The sequence below is a fragment of the Aethina tumida genome, chromosome 2 (assembly GCF_024364675.1).
Source record: "Aethina tumida isolate Nest 87 chromosome 2, icAetTumi1.1, whole genome shotgun sequence".
In the NCBI taxonomy this organism is placed as follows: Eukaryota; Metazoa; Arthropoda; class Insecta; order Coleoptera; family Nitidulidae; genus Aethina; species Aethina tumida.
This window is the reverse complement of record NC_065436.1, coordinates 7,804,549-7,831,457: the sequence shown is the minus strand read 5'-3', so window position 1 is coordinate 7,831,457 and position 26,909 is coordinate 7,804,549. Positions and strand designations below refer to the sequence as shown.

At 32.5% G+C, this 26,909-nt stretch overlaps 2 protein-coding genes across 2 annotated transcripts; one reads left to right on the top strand and one right to left on the bottom strand.

Moving 5' to 3' along the window:
* The first annotated feature begins 10,685 nt into the window (after positions 1 to 10,685).
* Positions 10,686 to 11,531, top strand: LOC126264474 (uncharacterized). Its single transcript, XM_049962615.1, has one exon. The coding sequence runs from the start codon at positions 10,686 to 10,688 to the stop codon at positions 11,529 to 11,531; it is 846 nt and encodes a 281-aa protein (XP_049818572.1).
* Positions 11,532 to 23,411: 11,880 nt separating this feature from the next.
* Positions 23,412 to 23,840, bottom strand: LOC109600792 (thioredoxin-like protein 4A). The gene has a single exon (XM_049963075.1). It carries the CDS (start codon positions 23,838 to 23,840, stop codon positions 23,412 to 23,414), a length of 429 nt encoding a protein of 142 aa, XP_049819032.1.
* Positions 23,841 to 26,909: the final 3,069 nt, after the last annotated feature.

Here is a 26,909-nt window from a genome sequence, read left to right as displayed (position 1 = left end):
GATTTCTAAATTCCGTCCTTCCTTCACCAAATTTGGCAGATCTTCAGTTTAGTAGAGTTGTCTTGAAATGAAGTACCTTAGGATGAAATTGACTACCCCATTATATCAATACCGTAGATCAATAAGTGTCCGAATCAACGTGAAGATTCAACTTAATTTTGAACTGTTTTCAAAAAATCATTCAAATCTGACCACTGAGTATATTAATTAATTACAATGACAAGAAATAAAAGTTGGGGTTTAGAACAGGGTGTTAACAAAATATAATCAGTGCCAAATTTTGGATGCAAATGAAAAGATACATGTGTTTTTTGAAATTTCTAAAAAAAGAGACCTGTTTCTGTAAATTCCATTTCATTTCTGATTAAGCTTGGCTTAGGTGGCAATTTTTCATCATTGATAGGAAACGTTTTGTATCAAAAGGAGCAAGGAAAGTTAATTAATGTCAATTAAAGGCATGTTTTGACATCATTGGCATGGGATTTCTAAATTCCGTCCTCCCTTTACAAAACTTGGCCGATCTTCAGCTTAATAGAGGTGTCTTGAAATTAAGTACCTTAGGATGAAATTGACTACCTCATTATATCAATACCATAGATCAATAAGTGTCCGAATCAACGTGAAGATTCAACTTAATTTTGAACTGTTTTCAAAAAATCATTCAATTCTGACCACTGAGTATATTAATTAATTACAAGAACAAGAAATAAAAGTTGGAGTTTAGAACAGGGTGTTAACAAAAAATAATCAGTGCCAAATTTTGGATGCAAATGAAAAGATACATGTGTTTTTTGAAATTTCTAAAAAGACGAGACCTGTTTCTGTAAATTCCATTTCATTTCTGATTAAGCTTGGCTTAATCATCATTGATAGGAAACGTTTTGTATCAAAAGAAGCAAGGAAAGTTAATTAATGCCAATTAAAGGCATGTTTTGACGTAATTGGCATGGGATTTCTAAATTCCGTCCTTCCTTCACCAAATTTGGCAGATCTTCAGTTTAGTAGAGTTGTCTTGAAATGAAGTACCTTAGGATGAAATTGACTACCCCATTATATCAATACCGTAGATCAATAAGTGTCCGAATCAACGTGAAGATTCAACTTAATTTTGAACTGTTTTCAAAAAATCATTCAAATCTGACCACTGAGTATATTAATTAATTACAATGACAAGAAATAAAAGTTGGGGTTTAGAACAGGGTGTTAACAAAATATAATCAGTGCCAAATTTTGGATGCAAATGAAAAGATACATGTGTTTTTTGAAATTTCTAAAAAAAGAGACCTGTTTCTGTAAATTCCATTTCATTTCTGATTAAGCTTGGCTTAGGTGGCAATTTTTCATCATTGATAGGAAACGTTTTGTATCAAAAGGAGCAAGGAAAGTTAATTAATGTCAATTAAAGGCATGTTTTGACATCATTGGCATGGGATTTCTAAATTCCGTCCTCCCTTTACAAAACTTGGCCGATCTTCAGCTTAATAGAGGTGTCTTGAAATTAAGTACCTTAGGATGAAATTGACTACCTCATTATATCAATACCATAGATCAATAAGTGTCCGAATCAACGTGAAGATTCAACTTAATTTTGAACTGTTTTCAAAAAATCATTCAATTCTGACCACTGAGTATATTAATTAATTACAAGAACAAGAAATAAAAGTTGGAGTTTAGAACAGGGTGTTAACAAAAAATAATCAGTGCCAAATTTTGGATGCAAATGAAAAGATACATGTGTTTTTTGAAATTTCTAAAAAGACGAGACCTGTTTCTGTAAATTCCATTTCATTTCTGATTAAGCTTGGCTTAATCATCATTGATAGGAAACGTTTTGTATCAAAAGAAGCAAGGAAAGTTAATTAATGCCAATTAAAGGCATGTTTTGACGTAATTGGCATGGGATTTCTAAATTCCGTCCTTCCTTCACCAAATTTGGCAGATCTTCAGTTTAGTAGAGTTGTCTTGAAATGAAGTACCTTAGGATGAAATTGACTACCCCATTATATCAATACCGTAGATCAATAAGTGTCCGAATCAACGTGAAGATTCAACTTAATTTTGAACTGTTTTCAAAAAATCATTCAAATCTGACCACTGAGTATATTAATTAATTACAATGACAAGAAATAAAAGTTGGGGTTTAGAACAGGGTGTTAACAAAATATAATCAGTGCCAAATTTTGGATGCAAATGAAAAGATACATGTGTTTTTTGAAATTTCTAAAAAGACGAGACCTGTTTCTGTAAATTCCATTTCATTTCTGATTAAGCTTGGCTTAATCATCATTGATAGGAAACGTTTTGTATCAAAAGAAGCAAGGAAAGTTAATTAATGCCAATTAAAGGCATGTTTTGACGTAATTGGCATGGGATTTCTAAATTCCGTCCTTCCTTCACCAAATTTGGCAGATCTTCAGTTTAGTAGAGTTGTCTTGAAATGAAGTACCTTAGGATGAAATTGACTACCCCATTATATCAATACCGTAGATCAATAAGTGTCCGAATCAACGTGAAGATTCAACTTAATTTTGAACTGTTTTCAAAAAATCATTCAAATCTGACCACTGAGTATATTAATTAATTACAATGACAAGAAATAAAAGTTGGGGTTTAGAACAGGGTGTTAACAAAATATAATCAGTGCCAAATTTTGGATGCAAATGAAAAGATACATGTGTTTTTTGAAATTTCTAAAAAGACGAGACCTGTTTCTGTAAATTCCATTTCATTTCTGATTAAGCTTGGCTTAATCATCATTGATAGGAAACGTTTTGTATCAAAAGAAGCAAGGAAAGTTAATTAATGCCAATTAAAGGCATGTTTTGACGTAATTGGCATGGGATTTCTAAATTCCGTCCTTCCTTCACCAAATTTGGCAGATCTTCAGTTTAGTAGAGTTGTCTTGAAATGAAGTACCTTAGGATGAAATTGACTACCCCATTATATCAATACCGTAGATCAATAAGTGTCCGAATCAACGTGAAGATTCAACTTAATTTTGAACTGTTTTCAAAAAATCATTCAAATCTGACCACTGAGTATATTAATTAATTACAATGACAAGAAATAAAAGTTGGGGTTTAGAACAGGGTGTTAACAAAATATAATCAGTGCCAAATTTTGGATGCAAATGAAAAGATACATGTGTTTTTTGAAATTTCTAAAAAAAGAGACCTGTTTCTGTAAATTCCATTTCATTTCTGATTAAGCTTGGCTTAGGTGACAATTTTTCATCATTGATAGGAAACGTTTTGTATCAAAAGGAGCAAGGAAAGTTAATTAATGTCAATTAAAGGCATGTTTTGACATCATTGGCATGGGATTTCTAAATTCCGTCCTCCCTTTACAAAACTTGGCCGATCTTCAGCTTAATAGAGGTGTCTTGAAATTAAGTACCTTAGGATGAAATTGACTACCTCATTATATCAATACCATAGATCAATAAGTGTCCGAATCAATGTGAAGATTCAACTTAATTTTGAACTGTTTTCAAAAAATCATTCAATTCTGACCACTGAGTATATTAATTAATTACAAGAACAAGAAATAAAAGTTGGAGTTTAGAACAGGGTGTTAACAAAAAATAATCAGTGCCAAATTTTGGATGCAAATGAAAAGATACATGTGTTTTTTGAAATTTCTAAAAAGACGAGACCTGTTTCTGTAAATTCCATTTCATTTCTGATTAAGCTTGGCTTAATCATCATTGATAGGAAACGTTTTGTATCAAAAGAAGCAAGGAAAGTTAATTAATGCCAATTAAAGGCATGTTTTGACGTAATTGGCATGGGATTTCTAAATTCCGTCCTTCCTTCACCAAATTTGGCAGATCTTCAGTTTAGTAGAGTTGTCTTGAAATGAAGTACCTTAGGATGAAATTGACTACCCCATTATATCAATACCGTAGATCAATAAGTGTCCGAATCAACGTGAAGATTCAACTTAATTTTGAACTGTTTTCAAAAAATCATTCAAATCTGACCACTGAGTATATTAATTAATTACAATGACAAGAAATAAAAGTTGGGGTTTAGAACAGGGTGTTAACAAAATATAATCAGTGCCAAATTTTGGATGCAAATGAAAAGATACATGTGTTTTTTGAAATTTCTAAAAAGACGAGACCTGTTTCTGTAAATTCCATTTCATTTCTGATTAAGCTTGGCTTAATCATCATTGATAGGAAACGTTTTGTATCAAAAGAAGCAAGGAAAGTTAATTAATGCCAATTAAAGGCATGTTTTGACGTAATTGGCATGGGATTTCTAAATTCCGTCCTTCCTTCACCAAATTTGGCAGATCTTCAGTTTAGTAGAGTTGTCTTGAAATGAAGTACCTTAGGATGAAATTGACTACCCCATTATATCAATACCGTAGATCAATAAGTGTCCGAATCAACGTGAAGATTCAACTTAATTTTGAACTGTTTTCAAAAAATCATTCAAATCTGACCACTGAGTATATTAATTAATTACAATGACAAGAAATAAAAGTTGGGGTTTAGAACAGGGTGTTAACAAAATATAATCAGTGCCAAATTTTGGATGCAAATGAAAAGATACATGTGTTTTTTGAAATTTCTAAAAAAAGAGACCTGTTTCTGTAAATTCCATTTCATTTCTGATTAAGCTTGGCTTAGGTGGCAATTTTTCATCATTGATAGGAAACGTTTTGTATCAAAAGGAGCAAGGAAAGTTAATTAATGTCAATTAAAGGCATGTTTTGACATCATTGGCATGGGATTTCTAAATTCCGTCCTCCCTTTACAAAACTTGGCCGATCTTCAGCTTAATAGAGGTGTCTTGAAATTAAGTACCTTAGGATGAAATTGACTACCTCATTATATCAATACCATAGATCAATAAGTGTCCGAATCAACGTGAAGATTCAACTTAATTTTGAACTGTTTTCCAAAAATCAATCAAATCTGACCACTGAGTATATTAATTAATTACGATGAGAAGAAATAAAAGTTGGGGTTTAGAACAGGGTGTTAACAAAATATAATCAGTGTCAAATTTTGGAAGCATTTGGGTAATAAAGATATTATAGGTAAGTGATGGTACTATTTTAACCAAATTAAAAGTAATTCACAGTTAAAAATTAAATCCGTAACATAAATTTCAAAAAGTTAATGCCTAAGATTTGTCAAGCAGCATGTAGTTATTTTGTCCAGTCTATTTCAATACATATAACAGTGAAGCTTATATATTCGTAATGTACTTATTACTTTAGACTTAAATTGGAGCAGATAAAGAAAGACAAATAGTAGAATCTGTACAGAATGCCAAAACGTTAAAATTCTTAAAATAGCTCACACTGACAGGGAAGGGCAGGCATGGCACGTTACGTTGCCTCTTTTATAAATTGTCGTCGGTCGTTTGACGCTACACAAAGGAGGACTTCAAAGACTTTCTCGTTACCACCAATTACCATGCTACATATCAGGCACCATATTTGCTGATAAAAGTTATTGTCGAATTCCGTTTATTTTAATAAAAATTCTTAAACTTAACTGAATTGTTTTTCGAATTTTATTGTTCAATTATTTTAAATAACACAAAGGTTACGTATAATGTTCTAAATTAATTGATCTATAATTTCCATTCCCATCAAAACTGAGTTAAAATAATTTAAATTAAACCTACAAACGTGAATAAAAACATGTTTAGTATTTAATTAAACTGGTACATACGTACAAATATATGAAAATAAGTTAGGAATGTTTGTTTTTTGAATAACTTATTGATAGAAATCAATTATTTTTCGTTAAAAATAGCTTTCCAGTACCATTTGTATTTCTTACGTCCGCTAATTATAGTATATCATCAGTTATTTTATAAATGTTTTATGTAGTTATCGATCTCACAATTAGTCTGAAGTTGGTCATTTATTATATACCAGCATACTTGAATGGTATACTGATTTAATGAGATAAGTTCATAAACTGTATCATAGTTATGTGACAATCATATATTTATTTATTAATATTTACTGTAAAGTTATATAAGTTTGAGGAATCTATTAAATTTTGAGGCATTTTACTTTTTATTATCCAAAAAATAGTCTGAATTATATCAGTCTGATAAAATCAAAAAGTCATAAAATATAACTAAGCAATTTCCTAATTATCGCAACACCTTTAACAGCGAATAACATACCCATTTGCCAGGTTCACGAACGCACACCCGCCATTGTGTGTATACCCACACGAAAACAGCAGTGTATCGTTCTTTGCAGCTTGCTATCTTATAATATGGACTCTAAATAAGGATCGATTTAATTGGAGGCGGTGTTATCTTAACAGCTCAGCTATTTTGGAATGCTTGAACTTCTGGAGAGAAACGTGCTAAAATACCGTAATAGGCCTTTGTGGCGAATTTTTGCCGGACTACTTCAAAGTGCGGCACAATATCAGCTATCGATGGCAATTAAATTTACTTTATTTCATATTTATTAACAGATATTTTTACTGAGAACTTAATTATTTTGCAATACAATAAATTATGATTTACAGTTATTAGATTAATTTAGATAAAGTATACGTTTCTACATAGAGATTCCAGTCTTCATTTGTTAAATGTACAAATATACCTTACATCATTATTATTCTTTGTCAGATTTATTAAAAATTAAGCATTTGTGAACTCGAATTTAGATAAATGTATATAGTATATACAGTCTTCATTTAATAGGTGTTCAAATATATCCTACGTGTATCTTATATTATGTCAGTTTTATTAAAAATTAGTTGTGTTACAAATAGAAGACTACTTGAGATTCTATCCCAAATCAACCATTTCTGGATCAATACTTAGTGTATGTTTCTGTATACAGATTCCAGTCTTCATTTCCTAAGAAATCAAGTACATCCTACGTGTTTCTTATGTTATGTAAGTTTTGTTAAAAATTAATTCTGTTACAAGGAGAAGAATATTGGAGATTATATGCCAAAGCAACCACTTCTGAACCAGTATTTAGAAAAATGTGTTTTTCTATATACAGATTCCAGTCTTCATTTATTAAGAGTTCAAATACATCCTACGAGTTTCTTATGGTATGTAAGCTTTGCTAAAAATTGGTTGTGTTACAAACAGAAGAATATTGGATGTTATATGCCAAATAAACTACTTCTGAACCAGTATTTAGATAAATCTATGTTTCTGTATTCTAGACTTTATTTAATAAGAGTTCAAGTAGTTTCTAGGTGTTTCTTATTTTGTGCCACATTTGTTAACGATTAGTTAAGTGTTACAAACAAAAAACATTGTACAATTCCATGATAAATTAACTAGACCTAAAACTGAATTTATGAAATATAAATGTGTGTTTTTACAATATATACAGATTTTATATATCATTTACTAAAAGTACAAATATACCATATGTTTTTCTTATTTTATGCAAAATTGGTTAGTGTTACAGACAGAAAAATAATCTAAAAAATAATACAGATTCCAGTCTTCATGTGATGTTTCTTGTTTAATATTACATTAGTTACAAATTGATTGAGTGAAAGAAATCCATCAATATGGGTTCCATGAAAAAAACACTTCAGAACCCAATTCCTTTAGTTTTCAATTAAATTTTTAGGAGTGTTTCAAAATTACTTCAAATACTGAAAGAGTTTCCACATTTTCTTTGAAAATTATTATTACGAAAGTAAAAAGAATGAAAAGGTCCTTAAATAATTTGTGAAAATAAATAAAAGAAAAAAACAGTGAATTTTATTTGCTTTTAATAATTTCTTTTGAAAAATTTCATTATGTTTCTTTAGAATACGAATTTGAAGTTGATATTTAGTAAATTTGATACATATATTTCAGCCAAATTCAAAAGATATATATATATATATATATATATATATATATATATATATATATATATATTTAAACGTGACCTATTTGGCGTAGAATACCACAATAGAATAGTAATATTTTTATATTATACATTTTATATTGAATGAACATAAACTCCACTCCATTAATCGATATAAAAAAAAATAAATGCCACAAGACAATGGCCAAATTAGGACGTACTAATTCCCATAATTAGCTATATGTCTTGTCGTATAATTTTGATTGCTGTAATAAGAATTTTACCATTCATAAATAAATAAACTTTCCTAATTGAAAATTTCCGGGTATAAATTTTACACGATATTATGGGACACTTTAGTACCTACAATAAAATTTATACCCTGCTATTTTATGGCAATATACCTTAACGTAAAATTAAAATTATTTATTCATTATTACATGGGTATTAGGAAGTTGAAAATCTATTTTATAGTCATTACGTGATAAAAACAGTTGATTAAAAGAAAAATATTATTACATTATTTTAAGTAAAGTAAACGAGAATATTGCTGTGTGACACCTACTCGTAATCTACATTCAAGATTAAATGATTTAAATAAAACAATTAATTGAATTATAAAATATATTAATTATAAATAAATGAAATAATAAATGTAAATTACGGGATTAAACATTTTCTACATTCAATTTAAACCATAAAAAATGTATTGAATTGACCTAGAAATATTTTAGTTTGTTAATATTTGTTTAATTTACTTTTAAATCTTTGATAAAAATCTACATTAAAAACTTGGTTGTAGGTTATAAGAATATAAAAAACTGTCATATGGAATTGTAGAGTTGAAGTATTCCATTTTCAGTGTCAAGAAATATGTGGTGTTAATTGTATTATGAACATTTATATTAGAAAAGACATCAAAAATTTATCATATTGACGACTAAAGTAACATGAACTATAAACTGTTTCTTAATGTAGTACTTGATTACGAGTTGCCAAACTTCATTACACTAATAGCCATATAGGAATGGAATATATATAGCTTGAATTATTATAATGTATAATAAATGTTCACTTGTAATAATAATAATTGGTATGTAATTTACCATAACCCGTTTTGTTACTTAATTTAAGCAAAAATAAGAGATCCAACAAATGTTTCTCCTGCAGCGTTTTATTAATACACACCCATCCAAAGTATAGTTTCGCACGCAAAATCTTGTATCAAGAAAATGTACATTATCACTGCACAATTGACAAAAAACTGCCAAAACGTTAAAGGAGGAATTGGTTTCAAGATGGCGAATTGTGGAGACCAATGATGCAGTTAAGAAACACAGGATATTGTTTCACTTAGATTAGTTTATATATTCCGATGAAGTTAGAGTTAGAGTTCCAAAAGATTTCCTTAGTTATTTTTTTCGCCACATAATGGTTCAGAAGTTGAATACAACAATGCAGTGGAGTCTCAGATGTATGGCTATTCTGTGGAGTTGATGGTTCCCACTGTTCATTGTATCGAAGCTATTAGACGTTGGTGGAACAAGTGAAGAGGAACATTGATGTATCTGTACCTAAATTTATTATTTTTAAAAGAATAAATATAAAAAGGTATATAATTTATATATGTTGAACTTCAAATGGTTAAGATTGATATCTTTGACTAAAGTATCGTTGGCATCCCTAGTTTTAAAACTGGACTCCAGGTGAAAGATGATGAATTATAAGCAGTGACTTAACTTCAATTAAAACTACGCAGTATAATATTTATCAAAATTTTCTTCATCAATAATGAGAATACAAATAACAAAACTGTAAGACAGGAAGAAAAGATCATATTTATAGTGTGTCCCATTTAAAAAAGTCAGATGATTTAAATATTATGTATGAGATAATTTAACTTGCATGATCAATTATAATACCACATGTGAACTAGATTACATATTACCTACCGATTGTGGAAAATATATCATATATGTTGATTAATTTCAAACTTACACCTTGAACACCGCCCCTTGTATTCTAATTTATGATAAAAATATGGAACAGCTGAAGCAATTATTTATATACCAGCGTACAATGTAAAATTACGATTACACAATGTTATTTAATGCGACTCACTTTTACAGTGCACACAATTAGTTATCTTTGCCACATGAATGAGCTTGAGATGTTATCAGATCGCAGCGTAAGACCAAAGACAGTTTGTATTTAAAATTTGCCAAGTTGAAACATTTACAGAATCTTAAATATCATTCGACTTAGTATTAAAGAGTTAAAATATTTACCAAATAAAATTTTTAAAAAATATAAAAATATCCACACCATTTTTATAAATTATAACTGTAGGGCCCAGGCCCCACGGAAATTTCTCGAATTGTGTTTTGCTGGGTTCTTTAGCGTTGTTACATTTTATGATGTTTTGAACTCTGTATTCCGGGAAGCTTCGCCAGATGTGGAGTACCGAGAGGACTTGCCAGATGTAGAAAGTGCTGTCCTTTGAGGCACACATGTGTGGCGTTAGAAAGTGCGTGTTCCACGAAGGCCCACCAGATGTGGAAGTGCCTGGACACCCTTTAAATAGCCTTAGCGCCCTGACTCGATCTCTCAGTCTGTCATCCGTCTCAATCACGGCCCAGTCACTCTCAGTCAACTCTCGTCCGTACTCCTCCGTCTGGATCAGCTTCCATGTGTATCACAGTGATTAATAAACCTATCAAACTCAAGTGCATTTCTGTAGTGTACCACCCGTGTTCGTACACCCATCCTTTACTCCAGCAGACAGTATAAATAGGCGTTCAATCCACAAGCGAACGCCAAATTGGTGACCCCGACGTGATCTGTTGTGAGTAAAAATTTTGTGAAAAATGCCAGCCAATGCCGATCAACATGCCACTAACAGCGCCGAAACCACCGGTGACGCCCGTACGACCCGAACCATCACCTTACCACCATTTATGGAAAGTGAACCCGAATTTTGGTTCGACATGTTGGAAATGAGGTTTGATGCTGCCCACCTAGACGATCCTGTAGAGCGTTTTATACAGACTTTCGCCGCACTAAGCCCTAGCGTGTCTCTATTGGCAAAAGACCTTATAAAGCCGCCAATAAACAGTGAATCGTATTCACGTTTGAAGGAGAGAGTGGTAAGTCGCCTTACTTTATCACACGAACATCGGATACGGCAACTTCTGGAAACAGAAACTATAGGTGACGACAAACCGTCAGTATTCCTATGGCGTCTACAAAGTCTGGCAGGCCCTGATGTACCCGAGCCGCTTCTGCAAACGATTTGGGAGAGCCGTTTGCCTTCTGATGTTCGTATGCATGTTAGCATGGATCCCAATGTGCCACTTTCTAAGGCAGCGGAAACCGGTGATCGCGCCTTTGACATCATCAAAGCCTCGAATTCGAGGGCAGTGAGCGCCAGCTTACCAAATAGTATGGACATGATGGGTCGTATTCTTGAAAGGCTAATCCGGGTCGAAGAGAAGTTGGCATCACAGCAAATTAACCAGCTGGACGTTAGAAATGATCTATCGAGGAGACGCGATAATCGACGTGGGAGATCCCGTTCGCGAACAAGAAGTCCCAGTAGACCGAGAGATGCTAACGGGGTGTGTTGGTATCATTGGAAGTTTGCCGAAAATGCAAGAAAGTGCAAGCAGCCGTGCACGTACCACAGCGCGGGAAACGCCTCGGGCACTCGTTAATGGCGCCGAACGAGATCAGCCCTACAACTTCGCGCCGTTTATTCGTTACGGATCGGACTACCCAAAAACGGTTCCTCGTCGATACAGGGGCGGATTTATGTGTGTATCCACGTACATATCTGCCAGAGCCGCGTACTAGATCCACGTACGAACTGACAGCCGCGAACGGAACAGTAATCCACACTTACGGTACAGTGGATTTGACTCTTAATTTGGGCCTGAGGAGAGTTTTCACCTGGAGTTTTGTGGTAGCTGATATTTCCAAGCCTATCATCGGTGCTGATTTTTTAGCGCATTTTGGACTGCTAGTGGATATAGGACGTCGAAGGCTTCTAGACCAAGTGACCCAGCTTACTTCAACCGGAGAGGTAACTGAGTACAACGGACCGAGCATCAAAACTATTGCAGGTTCAACACCGTACCACGACCTATTGCAGCAGTATCCAGAAATCACACGCCCCAGAGGAGCACCGAGCGAGGTATTGCATTCCACACGACATCACATCGTAACCACACCAGGGCCTCCCGTCGCGCAACGGCCAAGAAGACTTGCCCCGGACAAACTGCGGGCTGCTCGGAAAGAGTTCCAGACGATGGTAAATCTTGGAATCGCTCGACCTTCTAAAAGTCCGTGGTCTTCGCCTCTTCATATGGTCCCAAAAACTGGAGACGAATGGCGACCATGTGGCGATTACCGTGCTCTCAACGCGAAAACCTGCCCTGACAGGTATCCGGTGAGACACATCCAAGATTACGCTCAAACACTCAGTGGCAAGACTATTTTTTCGACCATCGATCTTGTGCGAGCGTTCAACCAATACCAGTCGCGGAAGAAGATATTCCGAAAACTGCCATCACCACACCGTTTGGACTTTTTGAATTCAATTTTATGACGTTCGGACTACGTAATGCAGCTCAGACTTTTCAGCGTTTCATCGACGAAGTACTCCAAGGTCTCGAGTTTTGTTTCGCCTATATTGATGACATTCTTGTAGCGTCATCATCTCACGATGAGCACCTACGACACTTGGAGATCTTATTCAAACGCCTGAAGAGTTACGGAGTGGTTATAAATCCGGGAAAATGTGTATTCGGTAAATCCGAGGTGAGATTTCTCGGCTACCTAGTATCAGACACGGGCACTCGTCCATTACCCGAGAAGGTTAGCGCAATTCGTAGCTTCCCGCAGCCACACACCGTGAAGCAACTTCGGCAGTTTCTCGGCATGATAAACTTTTACAGAAGGTTTCTGCCGAAAGCGGCACATATTCAAGCACCGCTAAATCAACTTCTGCAAGGTAACGAGAAGGGAAAGACGCCTGTTAAGTGGACACCAGAGGCTATCAAGGCTTTTGAAGATACAAAGGAGTGCCTAGCGCAAGCTACACTCCTTGCTCATCCTGCATTGGGTGCACCATTGACAATATTCACTGATGCATCGGATTTTGCGATTGGTGCGTCCTTGCAACAAAAAATCGGTGATGACTGGCAACCACTAGAATTTTTCTCGAAGAAGTTGAGCCCTGCTGAAATGAAATACGGCGCTTACGATCGAGAATTGCTCGCAATCTACCAAGCCGTAAGGCATTTTCGGCACATGGTCGAAGGAAGAGAATTCTCAATCCATACTGACCACAAACCGATCACCTTCGCGTTCAGAAAAAAGGATCACCAGTGCTCGCCACGTCAATTTCGTCACCTAGACTACATAAGTCAGTTTACCACCGATATTCGACATATCTCGGGAGAAGACAATGTTGTCGCAGATACGCTCTCGCGAGTGGAGGAAGTTCACTGTATCTTAGATTATGAAACTCTTGCCTCGGAACAACGGGATGATACGGAACTCCGTCGTTACCTCGAAGATAAAGAATCAGGACTCGATCTTAAATTGGTAAACATTCCTAATTCATCGGCCACACTATATTGCGATGTGTCGACACGGACAGCAAGGCCCTTCATCACGAAGAACTTCCGTCGAACTGCTTTTGACACAGTTCACCGATTGTCGCATCCCGGAATCAAGGCCACGGTTAAATTGGTAACTCAACGATTCGTATGGCCATCCATCAAAGCTGACTGCCGAGAATGGGCTCGTACGTGTGAGCAATGTCAACGTTCGAAGGTTACCCGGCACGTGTCAGGACCAGTTGGTAATTTCGTACCACCGGCAGAAAGATTCGAACACGTACATCTGGATATTGTGATCATGCCCTATTCCGAGGGGAACAGGTATTGCTTAACTATGGTGGATCGCTACACTCGTTGGCCGGAAGCTGTGCCCATGCCTAATCAGGAAGCCTCAACGGTGGCTCGTGTGTTCTATGACACATGGATCGCGCGGTTTGGTACACCATTGCGTATAACAACGGATCAAGGCAGACAATTTGAATCCTATCTATTTAAACACCTTAATAGTTTACTAGGTACGACTCATCTACGGACAACTGCCTACCATCCAGCAGCAAATGGCATGGTAGAACGCCTGCATCGACAGTTAAAGGCAGCGATCATGTGTCATCGGCATAGCACATGGACCCAAGCACTATCAACGGTACTACTAGGGATCCGCACTGCATGGAGGAACGATCTTGAAGGTACTGCAGCCGACCTAGTCTATGGACAGTCGTTACGCCTACCAGGAGAGTTCCTAGGAGACTTCCAGAAGCGAAACACCGAAAACGCCTCCGACTATATTAAGGAGTTGCGCCAACATATGCGTAACCTTAAACCAACGAGTGGAAGCCGTCATGGTAACACGAAGATTTTCGTCTTCAAGGACCTTCACACGGCAGACCAAGTGTTCCTACGCAATGATGGTCCTAAAGCACCATTACAACCGCCATATGAGGGACCGTACAAGGTGGTTAAGCGGAATGAACAGACATTCACCTTGGACATCCGCGGACGTCATGTCACGGTGAATGTAGATCGTCTTAAACCAGCACATACTCTCTCAGAGAATATCCCAGAGGAATATGTGCATACCGATGTGGGGAATACGTATATTTTTGTACCAGATAGACCAGCAACACTGGACAATACGGCCCAACCAGGCCCGTCCAGTGACAATTCCAAGAAGAACAAGGATACAGCGCAGCCCGGTTCCAATCAGGACACACCACAGGAACCAAACCAACAACATGCGTTACCAGTACCTACAGGAACAAGTCTACGCAGATCGAACAGAAGAGTTCGATTCGTAGATAGGTACCAAGCCGGATTTTCGTGAACTTCATCACTGGTAGGGGGGTGATGTAGGGCCCAGGCCCCACGGAAATTTCTCGAATTGTGTTTTGCTGGGTTCTTTAGCGTTGTTACATTTTATGATGTTTTGAACTCTGTATTCCGGGAAGCTTCGCCAGATGTGGAGTACCGAGAGGACTTGCCAGATGTAGAAAGTGCTGTCCTTTGAGGCACACATGTGTGGCGTTAGAAAGTGCGTGTTCCACGAAGGCCCACCAGATGTGGAAGTGCCTGGACACCCTTTAAATAGCCTTAGCGCCCTGACTCGATCTCTCAGTCTGTCATCCGTCTCAATCACGGCCCAGTCACTCTCAGTCAACTCTCGTCCGTACTCCTCCGTCTGGATCAGCTTCCATGTGTATCACAGTGATTAATAAACCTATCAAACTCAAGTGCATTTCTGTAGTGTACCACCCGTGTTCGTACACCCATCCTTTACTCCAGCAGACAGTATAAATAGGCGTTCAATCCACAAGCGAACGCCAAATAACAATTTAATTGAATACCTCGTATTTCTACTCTTGCTTTGTAATAAAGCATTTACACGTATGTGTTAGACTATCAATAAATTCCATCCAGATAAATAATTCCATACGTTCTCAGATGGGTTCATATCCGGAGAAGGTGGTTGCTACTTCTATTCTTTCAATTTCAGCCTCTCTAAGAATATCTCAAACAGCTTCGGTTCGACGTTGGCCTACATTGTTGTAAATAAAATATGTATGAATAAGAAATTGTAATATTGAATTGAAATTGAATTATCGTTGACAAAAGTGGCTGGGCACCACTTTCTTTCTAAACTCGAACTGGATGGTCATCACTCACCAATAATTTTGTCGAAAAAAGAATATTTAATCCTTGAGGTAATAACCAATTCTGATGAACATACGCCAATGCCAATATGTCTAAATAATAACCCAGTCACTCTTAAATGTCTTCTGGATCGTAATCGACTAGCAACTAATCTTCTGATGGGGGGGTATGTGGCCATATAATGTCTCCAGAAGCTGCTTGATGTTTGGTTGTCTAAGTAATACCCTAAACAATATTAAAGTAGTAATCAACCAGCTACAATATATCTTGTGGTGGCTGATGGTATTTGCATATGTGACCAACCTTCCTCCTTCAGAAAGATTATTTCTCAACAAATTTCATTAGTTATTGGACATTTTTGAACTTTATTAAAAGTTTAGTGATACACAACAAATTTCCTTCGTGATTTGTCTTGATGTTTGAGGGAGAGTCTTTTTATAATCAGTGTAAATTAAATTTAAACAACTAAATTCATAATTTACAGGGTGCTGCAAGATTTTTGAAACTTAATTTATTATAGGATATTTTAATAGGTAATCACCAAAGTTGTATTAGAATATGCGGAGCTTATTTATCACAATTAACAATTATATTAATAACTAAAATCGTCAATTTGGTGAACTAATAATAAATAAGGTCTAAATGACATTTGTATAATTATGTAAAAAGGGTGTAACGCAGCCGCGTCTTAACATGTGCATTCGTCGCAAGTACTATCTTAAACAGTAGCTGCAATTTTAATAAGCAGCACATTCTATCATGCATGCAGACGACATGCTGCGTTTCCAGCAGCAATTTATCAGTTGAACAATTTTAGAAACGGAAAAAATAAAATAACCATAAGAAGTACATCATGGCTGTCCGGACATGTCCGTTGTAACTGTCTCAAATGTCATGCTGATCTTGATATATCATGTATTGTTTAGTATTGCCGATCGTAAATTCGGCATTTAAAGGTACAGGCAACGATTCTTCTCATATTTATACTACTATATTGTGAAGTAATTCTGGGACAATCGATCAGTGACATAATCGTCACCAATTTTTTAATGTAAAACCAATCCTATGCGTTTAATGTTTTAAATTGTTGGTATTATATATACATAAATATGTAGCCATTTACATTTTACTGATACATTTGCATCTTACGCTATTAAAATTATCTGTATTGTATTGTATTGATTTGTATATACATTATTAAAAGACAAAGTATAAGTAACAAAATAAAACATGCTCCTGAACACACATTTAACTACTTTAGAAACGTGTTGTCGAATGTCTAAGTAGACGATCTATTTCGATTAACAATAAACAACAAACAAAGATATATCTTTAAATCGGTTTACTTTAGGTTTGATTGAACTTTTTTCATTTCATTATGTCCCATTTGATCGCTGCGATCAAAATAACAATCTGAATTACAGTAACCATTTATCAGCCAGATTGATTTATGCCCATTTGTAACTTCTTGTATTGACCGGTTGAAACATAATTATATAATCGTTTTTGTTCATCCCTTTAGGCTACTGGGCCTGGATTAACGGTACATGCGTCTCTCGATACAATACCATAAATTAAGGTACAGTATAAAACGATTTTTAAATAGAGATTCTAAGTAACCACTTAAAACTCTTTATTGTGATTCGAAGTATCTGTTTTAATGACTCCGTTAGTAAATAAATAAAGCAAATTATTATAAATAAACATTTATTAGTTGTAAACGTATTCACAATAGTTTTTATCCGTAATTGAAAGCATTTTGTATACAAACAAATTTTTTATGACTACATTAAATTGATGTATTTATACATGGGTGCTCAAAATTTAGGGGCAGTTAGAACACTTCCAATAATAAAGAAAATCAAAATAATTTTTTTTCTCCTCAGCACCTCAAATTTAAAATTCAAAAATTGTTTATTTGTCATATTTCTGAAACTTTTGCTTCAATCAGTGACGACTACATAGATGAGGCAGTACCTCACCTATGAAAATGATTTTGTACACCTAACAATGGGCGTTGTGGTATGGGGTCCTATTGTCACCTTTAGTGTTTATTAGAGGCAACATGAGAGCACAATGAGCCTTATTTAGCATTGATTATTTTTTAAGATTTTTTATATTATTTACACAATTTGGAATAAAAAAAAACTTGATTATTTTTGATTATCACGACCGTTTTTGAAATAGATCAGATTTAATGATCACTTTAATTGTCTTCAAACAGTAAACTCCTAACTACATATATGAATATTTATTTATCAATAAATAATCGATTCAATCATAATTAAAGTGGCTCACAATCAGACAGACAAGTCACGATTATTAAAACCTCGATAAAACACCGATCCGCAAAGAATGTAATTTATAATAAATAATGATATAAATTCAATTACAGGGATTGCCAACTATTTATGAGCCATTTAAAATGGTTTTAAGTGTCGGAAAATCGTGGACGTCATTCTTCAATATGAAATTGAATATTCGATACGTTGAATGTTTAACGCTCCGGTGGATATGATAATATCAAACGTTATTTACTTCTAATATGGGATCATACACCATGAATAAAATTCGTACTATAATACAAAGCAAAATTTATTTTGTATATAAAAACTGTGAGCATTCAAATAAAGTGATATCCCTTATTATAAACAATAATTTTAAACTTTTTTTAATTAATTAAAGACCACAAAAAGAAATAAATGGCATTTTCAATTGGCAAATCTACTTTATTAATTCCGTTCCTTTAATTTACTACAAAATTTATTATGAAATAAATAAAATAAATATTATAAAACATTATATATCGTCCACATTTAATTGTAACAGGGTCATTAATTTTGTTCTCCTTTTTACGTTCTTTTCCTTCCTAGCCAGATTTGTTGTTTTTGAATCTCGTTTTTAATTGCGGGATTTGTATAATACACATTAACATGAATGGATGATTATAATCATCATTTGAACATATATGATAACATAATATATTAATATACTCCAAATAATTATGTATGTAATTTGTTTAATAGAATTTAAATACATTGTTTAAGTATTTTCTTTAGACAGATAAATTTTATATCAAAATTTTTTGAAGTGAAAGCTTCTTTAGTCGCGTTAGGCACTTCTTGGTTGGTTCGCGTCACCGACATGCTCATGACAGGCGCACGCGCAGTGTGCTGTGCGCCTTAGACACTTTTTGGATGGGTGAAATCTCGTGCGTTCGCGTCACCGACATACTTATAGCACTACATCTGTAGCTGTACAGTTGACGTATAGTGCTGTGTATTTCTTATAAGAGAAATTGAATGGATTTAGTGAAAAGTTCAATGTTTATATACTGTGCATCAGGTACATTGAAATTTAAATAAATACAAATACTATCCGATTGTATATTAATTGTTATTACAATTGAATTGTATTTATATTTTGTCATGATCTTGTATAGCCCGTAATATATTTGAATAATAAAAAAACACATAAACATGCATATAATTGTTGCTCGGAGTGTCAATAAATGTGAAAACCAGATCGAGTTGATAATTTTAATTCAAACATTATTAATTTTTACAACAATGAACAATAAAAGAGGCAATTGAATGAACATTTCAAAACTGTAACAACTGACATAATTCTTTTGTTAGAATTGGAACAAAAATATTCAGAAAAAACATTGGCTAAGTGTCTTGTTATTACATTTACCGATGTACTCGTATAAACTATTATTATTATACAATTATCATAAAGAAAATAAATTGATTTCAAAATTCCTCCAAAGTATTTTCACATTGCGAAACATTACTTCGGAATTTAATCGGTTTACTATAATGTTATGTGATTTACATTGCTTTAAAAATATATTGAATGCCGTTTAAATCATATCGAGTTTCTTTTTTTTAACTGTACATTTTAATTATAGCAAGAACCCAGGAGAACTCGTTAATTCACCTAATAAACATTCCACTGAGATAGTTTACGTTATTTATTAATGGGCCTTTATTGTATCTATAATATTTAATTATCTGCATAAGCAAGACTTTCTCAACCATTTGTCTTATAAATTATTGTCGTTTATTAAAAACTAGTTAAAGGGTATATAATTCAGAGCATTTCGACTACTGATACAGAAGCCAGATGTTTATTATTTATTGGTGGGCGCAGTTCTACATTGTTTAATGTGATTTCCTATTAGATTAATTATATAATCTTTAATGATTAAATTAAAGTGCATGATTTAATCACTTCATAATAACATACCAAAAATATGTTTTTAGAATATTAAACTGATAAACTGTTTTGTTGTAGCAAAACTTTCAAGAAACTCTATAAAATGTCATCCCTCAAATTTGGAAGTGGTAATATTAGAAGTACCAAGTATGCAGTTCCTAACCTCATAATGTACTGCCCACATAATGTACTTACTGGGGTGGGGCAAAAAATCGAATATATTTTTTTAACATCCGAAATTGGTACCTAGAAACCTTTAAAAAATGCTCTCTAAAAATGAACTCTAAATAGGAAGATCTTCCTCTCAGTTTTTCATTTTTTCTTAAGTCCCATATGGTAAAATCCATATCTCACTATTACTTAATCGTACAGAAAATTTCTATTGTCACTTTTTATAGGAAACTGAAAGGTTTACAACTCTTAACGTTTAAAATATTTTGGAGGTCAAAGTTTGAAGAATTGATCAAAAATTTCTTTTTTATTCCAAAATTTTATAACTCGTGGATAAGCAAATATTATAAAATTTCCAACATTTATATTTAAACGTCTTCTGTGGTTAATAGATTTCTCCAACTATTTAGAAGATATTAGCATTCGAATCTTAATTAAAATATTTATAAAAAATTGAGTTTATTTTGATAGAATTACAGTTATGTCTTACAATTTGCTCTTATAACAATTTAGTAGTGTGATTTAATATTTTTCAACGGGTTTATTTAAATTGTAACTCATTTTTTTTTCACAAAATTTATAACTGAATATTTTTTTTTTTTTCAGTTTCAAAATATAAAATTTTGTATAGTGATTTATTTAATGATATTTTTTAAATAAATAACTTTATTTTTTCTGAAATATATAACATTTATTTCAAAATGGATGGATAAATTTAAGATATTTATTAAAAAAGTATTAAAATCAGTACACATTGGAACTCAAACGCGAATATCTTTTGAAAGGTTAGAGTAATCGATTAACAACTAGAGCCCTCTTTTATAGATCATTTAATTTTACACAAAGATATTTGTTGCGCATTTTATAACATTTATTTATCTGCATGTTATAAAATTTAGAAGTAAAAAAGGAATTTTTGTTAAATTCTACAAATTTTGAACTCCGATATCTTTTAAACGGTAAGAGTTATAAAAAAAAATTTAAGATACTTTTTTTGTAGAGCATTAAGTTTTCTATAAGAAACTTGAATTGAAATTTTCGATCAAATAATGGCGAGATATGGATTTCGCCATATGGAACTGAAGAAAAAATTTAAAATTGAGATTAGGGGAATCTTCCAATTAAAATTAAGAGTTCATCTTCGAAAAGTATTTTTTAAATGTGCCTAGGTAACAATTTTTCAGTGTCGGAAATATTATTATTATTATTTTGGCCAACCCTAGTACTTACTCTTCTAAAAATTTAGCTTATTTCGAAGATTAATAGAATAATGACAGTTTTACACTACTTCTGAAAAGAGTGTAAAAATGTAGAGAGAGTACATTCTTTAATTTTCTTGTATACACAGTACTTTTGTAGGTTCTTAGACCGAATGTAATATACCATTCTCCCACTTCTCCTCCTTCGAGTTCAGATGATCCAAAAATCAATTTACTTGTTCAGGTCACATTTGTAATACCAACTAACTTTTTCAAATTTCACTTCCTTAAACAGAGGAAATGATTATCTACTGAAAAGGTGATAACATCGATTCGATTTAGCTAATATCGAGTTATGTGTAACAAGGTCATTATTCACAAATTGTTTTTTAGTTTCAAAATATTCTTCAGGATCTCCATTAAAATTTGTTGTTATGTTTTTTACATTTAATAAATATAGGATATTATAAATTTTAATATTAACAATAGTTTTGCATTAACATATTAATAACCCAAGTTGTGTACTAAAATCTAAAATTATTATAATCTTAATCACTCCTATTAATGATTTTATTAACTTGCTAATTATTATCTTCGTATTTAATAAAAGCCGACAGATACTGAAAAATGTAGATTACCTTGCATAACCATAAACATTTTTATTTGTTAATATTCCACATCTAAAAATTCATGTTCATTCTAAATCCTGTAATATATTATAATTGCAGATACACATTAACATTTGATTAAAATGAAATTGGAAATTTATCATCTAACTTATTTAAAAAATAGAATATAACAATTTTTTTCCATAAAATAACTCCAAAATTTCATTTTTTTGTTGATTTGTTAGTTAATTTGGACTATCCACTGTTGTTTTTATATTATTTGTTGCTATTATTTAGATTTACAAGTTACAAGAAAAGAAGATGTTTTAGAAACTTCTGTTTAAAGAAGGTTTAGGTAATAAAAATCAATTTAATAAGAAAACCTAATAAATTGTGCCAAAAGTTAATGCAACAATCAAAACGAATAACGACCTAATCAAGGATAGCTACGCTAAAACTTATGAGAAAGACTTGTTGTTGTTGTTGTTACAATGTTGTAGTCTGAGGTCTAGCTCAAAATTAATTAATAACAATAATACATATTTCTCTTAAACTAAAATATGTCTATAATAAACAGCAATATTTTTCAATATTTCGTATTATTATTTATTTTTAGAGTGATATTAAGGTAGACTTGTTTACTTCAAACAACAAAGGCACAAAGCGAAAGAAATGTAATAGCTGAGCAGGAAGCTCTGAAGAAGATCAAAGCTAGGCACAATCGTGTCGTCAGCACCGGCAGTATACTCTTTACTTCAAATCGTAAAATTTCTGCTATATCAAACGTTTGATGTAAAGAACGAAACGAACTGCAGTCTTAAAAACTGAAAATCAATTTATTGTTGTGAGCTGCACTGCACTGAATGAACAACATTTTTACTGGGAGTGCTTTAAAATTATTGTAATAAGTTTGTTTTGAAATTTCATTAATAAAATACCATATTATGTGTCGAATGACATATTTCTTTTTTCCTAATGTACACCCAATTGCCCCACTGAAAATTAGTAGTCATGTAATTAATTTATTTGAATATCAGTGTTAATAAATAATTACAGATCATTTTATACATGGTATTATTTAAGTTACACTCCTTGGTACCTCATAAATCATAATATCTAATTACTTGCAATAAGTAAATGTACAGTGTGTCCAATTAATCCTTGAATTAACTTAGCGATAGATATTGTATTGTTTATTATCAGATAAAAAGAGTCGTGAATTCCAAATGAGGTTTTTATATCAGCAGTAATAGCTGTACCGGTACAATACACTTTGTATACAACTTATAATTAGTATTAAAATCAGTTTTTGTTCTAATCAAACATGCACGAATAAGATCATTGTCAACAAGTTCTCGTTTTAAGAAGTAGATTAATGAGGTATGATGGAAGAGTTGAGAGAGGATTTACTCACACATTAATGGATGCAATTATATCAGATTATAAATTCCTTTTTATCCTTGTTTTAACATATTATGTATGTTCTTAGGATTACATAATTATAATTATATTTAATTTTATAATCACATTTAATCTAACTAATTTTTGATTATTTTGGATTTAAAATAATGATAAATATATTTTGTAATTCTTTATTTATTCTTAGTACATACTATCCGTATTTAATACCTATATTTTGTTGAATAATCCTTCGGGCTTACGACCAAACCGCGGCCCTTCCTCGCCCCCCTATACACCGTTTCCACAATGTCAATCATCTCCTGCTTGTCCTCAAACGCCCAGTTAATTTTATTGTTGTTTCCTGTCCCCAAATCTATCATTATATGCTTATTCCTGAAAAAGAACATCACTGTGCATGGATCATACAACTCGTACATCTTGTTGAAGTCCGGCACTTGCGTAGTATCCACAAGATATATAACGGCGAAGTTCTTAACTTTCTCGGCAATGCCGTAGAGCACCTCATCCATTTTCATGCAAGTAGGATCCCAATCGTGACCGAAACGAATCACCACAACTTTGTCTTCCTCCGAAAGGATGGCCTGGTCGACTTGCCAGCCGTTCTGGAGGTGAGCTAACATGTACGACATCTTGGCTACTCTTTTCTAGTCTTTTACCTGAAATAAAGAGACGAGACTAATAGAAGGTTTCAAGAAAATATATTTATATATACTTGAGAGTATTACCTAGACAGGTACTGAACAAATTCATAATGGAAATAATGGTTTTCTTAGAAGAACTAATCTTGGTACAAGTAACCTTTTACTCTTTTCGATATCACGACCTAAAAAAATGAGTTGTTATTACTTAAATTGAAATGTTAACCCGCAACTAACAATTGGCTGATACATTAGCAACCGCCAAGAGGTATATTGTTTATATATCAAATTTGCATAAACAGAACGCACCTTGCTTGTATTTTTGTGATATCATTACGTATAACACATCATGTAATTCTAAACACTATAACGTTACATAATCCCCAGGATGTATCAGCGATATGTTGTTGTATGGCTTAGAGCCATTACATTTTTCTGAAAAGCCTCTTTTGAAATTCAAAGCAAATGGATAGGTCGATATAGACGGGTTTCCATATGATCAATGAGTGGAAATTTAAATAAATTAATCACAATTTGTAAAACTAAAATATACTAAAGTTCTTTTTTTCCTCTGTTAAATTAGTATGAAAAATGTGTATTATAACAACATTTATAATAAACACCATTAGTAATTGATGTTACTATACAGGACGATCAAAAGTGATTTCCCAAAATAGGTGTTCAAGATTCGTACTCCATTTTCTATCATCTTTAAAAATCATGATATGAATTGATAATCATCAGGGGCATCTTCCCAAGTCTATCGCATTTTTGTGTTGTTAAATAAATCTCGATAGAATTGTTGTAAACAGTCATTTATTTGAATAGTTATTTGAGACACTTTTTTTGAAGACACGTTAAATTTCTAGGACAAAAAAAATATCAGCTCCTGTAATGAAGTACGAAACTACAACATATTCCATCCACATCAAAATTTACCGGGATTTTAAAGGACAGAAAATGGAATACAGAAATTTTTGAGATTAATCTTTTTTGATCAAATGTTAAATATGTATTACGGTACTACTTTTATTCTCATTAATTTTTCCAAATTAATGATAAGGTGTACGCTACTCCTCATTATATTTACCAGGATTTTAAAGAAGGACAGAAAATGAAATACAAAAACTTTTGAGGTTAATCTCTTTTGATCAAATATTAAAAATGTATTACAGTATTACTTTTATTCTCACTAATCTTTTGAAATTAATGGTAAGGTGTACGCTACTCTTCAGTATATTTACCAGCATTTTAAAGGACGACAGAAAATGGAATACAGAAACTTTTGAGATTAATCCTTTTTGATCAAATGTTAAATATGTATTACGGTACTACTTTTATTCTCATTAATTTTTCCAAATTAACGCTACTCTTCAGTATATTTACCAGCATTTTAAAGGAGGACAGAAAATGGAATACAGAAACTTTTGAGAGTAATTCTTTTTGATCAAATGTTAAATATGTATTACGGTACTATTTTTATTTTCATTAATTTTTCCAAATTAATGATAAGGTGTACGCTACTCCTTATATTTACCAGGATTTTAAAAAAGGACAGAAAATGAAATACAAAAACTTTTGAGATTAATCTTTTTTGATCAAATATTAAATATGTATTACAGTACTACTTTTATTCTCATTAATTTTCCAAATTAATGATAAGGTGTACGCTATTCTTCATCATATTTACCAGATTTTTAAAGGACAGAAAATGGGATACAAAAACTTTTGAGGTTAATCTTTTTTGATCAAATATTAAATATATACTACAGTACTATTTTTATTTAATTAATGATAAGGTGTACGCTATTCCTCATTATATTTACCACGATTTTAGAGGAGGACATTATTATATTTTAAACCTGACCACGTACACATTGGTGAATATGTGTTTAGTTTGAAATGGATTACTTTATCAGAAAGTTATAAAATTTTCTCAGTATATACAAGGTGTAAATAGGTGGTTGCGTCAGAACACCTTCAATAATGAAAATATGTAAATAATTTTTTTCTAAAGTTTCGCAAAAAAAATACAGCCCTGAATCAAATTTGGTCAAACCGTGTTAAAATTATGTATTGTATTTATTTTCCTAAAATTTATACCTACAATTCAATGTAATAAACTATGTCAATAATGATATAAAAGCATAATTTCTCCTCTTTTTCTACGCCACTGTTTTAAAAATATTAAGTTTTTATCAAAACAAAAATATCTCAAAAACGGCTGTGTTAATCAAAATTAATCAAAGTACCTTTTTTTCTAAATTGTGTAAAGAATATGAAAAATTAATAGATTTACCCTACAGATGTAGGTTACTGTATCAGTATTTGTTAATAAATAAGAAAAGTAAGTAAAATAAATAAGGAAAATGAAGTCTGATGAAACCGAATGTATAGTGTTGATTTAAAAAATGAAGAGAAGTCTTTTCAGTCACTACAATGGTGTCAAAAAAAATTGGCTACAAAACTCAGACAAAATCAGTCTACCAGCATTACAAAAAATATTTTCAATAAAATATATCTATGACAGATTTATCGAAAAACATTTTACATTTAAGGGTTAAAAATACCTTTTTTATCTCAAGGAAGTTAAATGTATTTGTTACTCTACAATTCCAATTACAACAATTGAAAATGGATTTTTTGATAATTCGTTTATATACAACTGTTCAAAGAAAGTATAACTAACTGTTGAGTTATCAGTGAAGCTATGATATAAATTACCTGTATTTCTTTATAATTATTATTAAGTTATTAGACATATTTAATTGACTTTTGAATAAATGAATGATTTGGCTATAAAACTACATCAGTACCAGCATTATAAAAATAAATAGTATCATTAAAATATATTTATTTACATTAATAAACTCCATAGTCACTTTGACAGATTTTTTGAAAAACATGGGGGATTTGTATAAGTACAAGTTGCTACTGTTGTCATTGAAAGAATCTTGAATTAATCCAGTACATTATGTGAATCCAAAAACTATTGCAATAAATTGTATACAACAAATAGTGTGAAAAACTTTACATTAAGTGTCAAAAATAACATTTTTT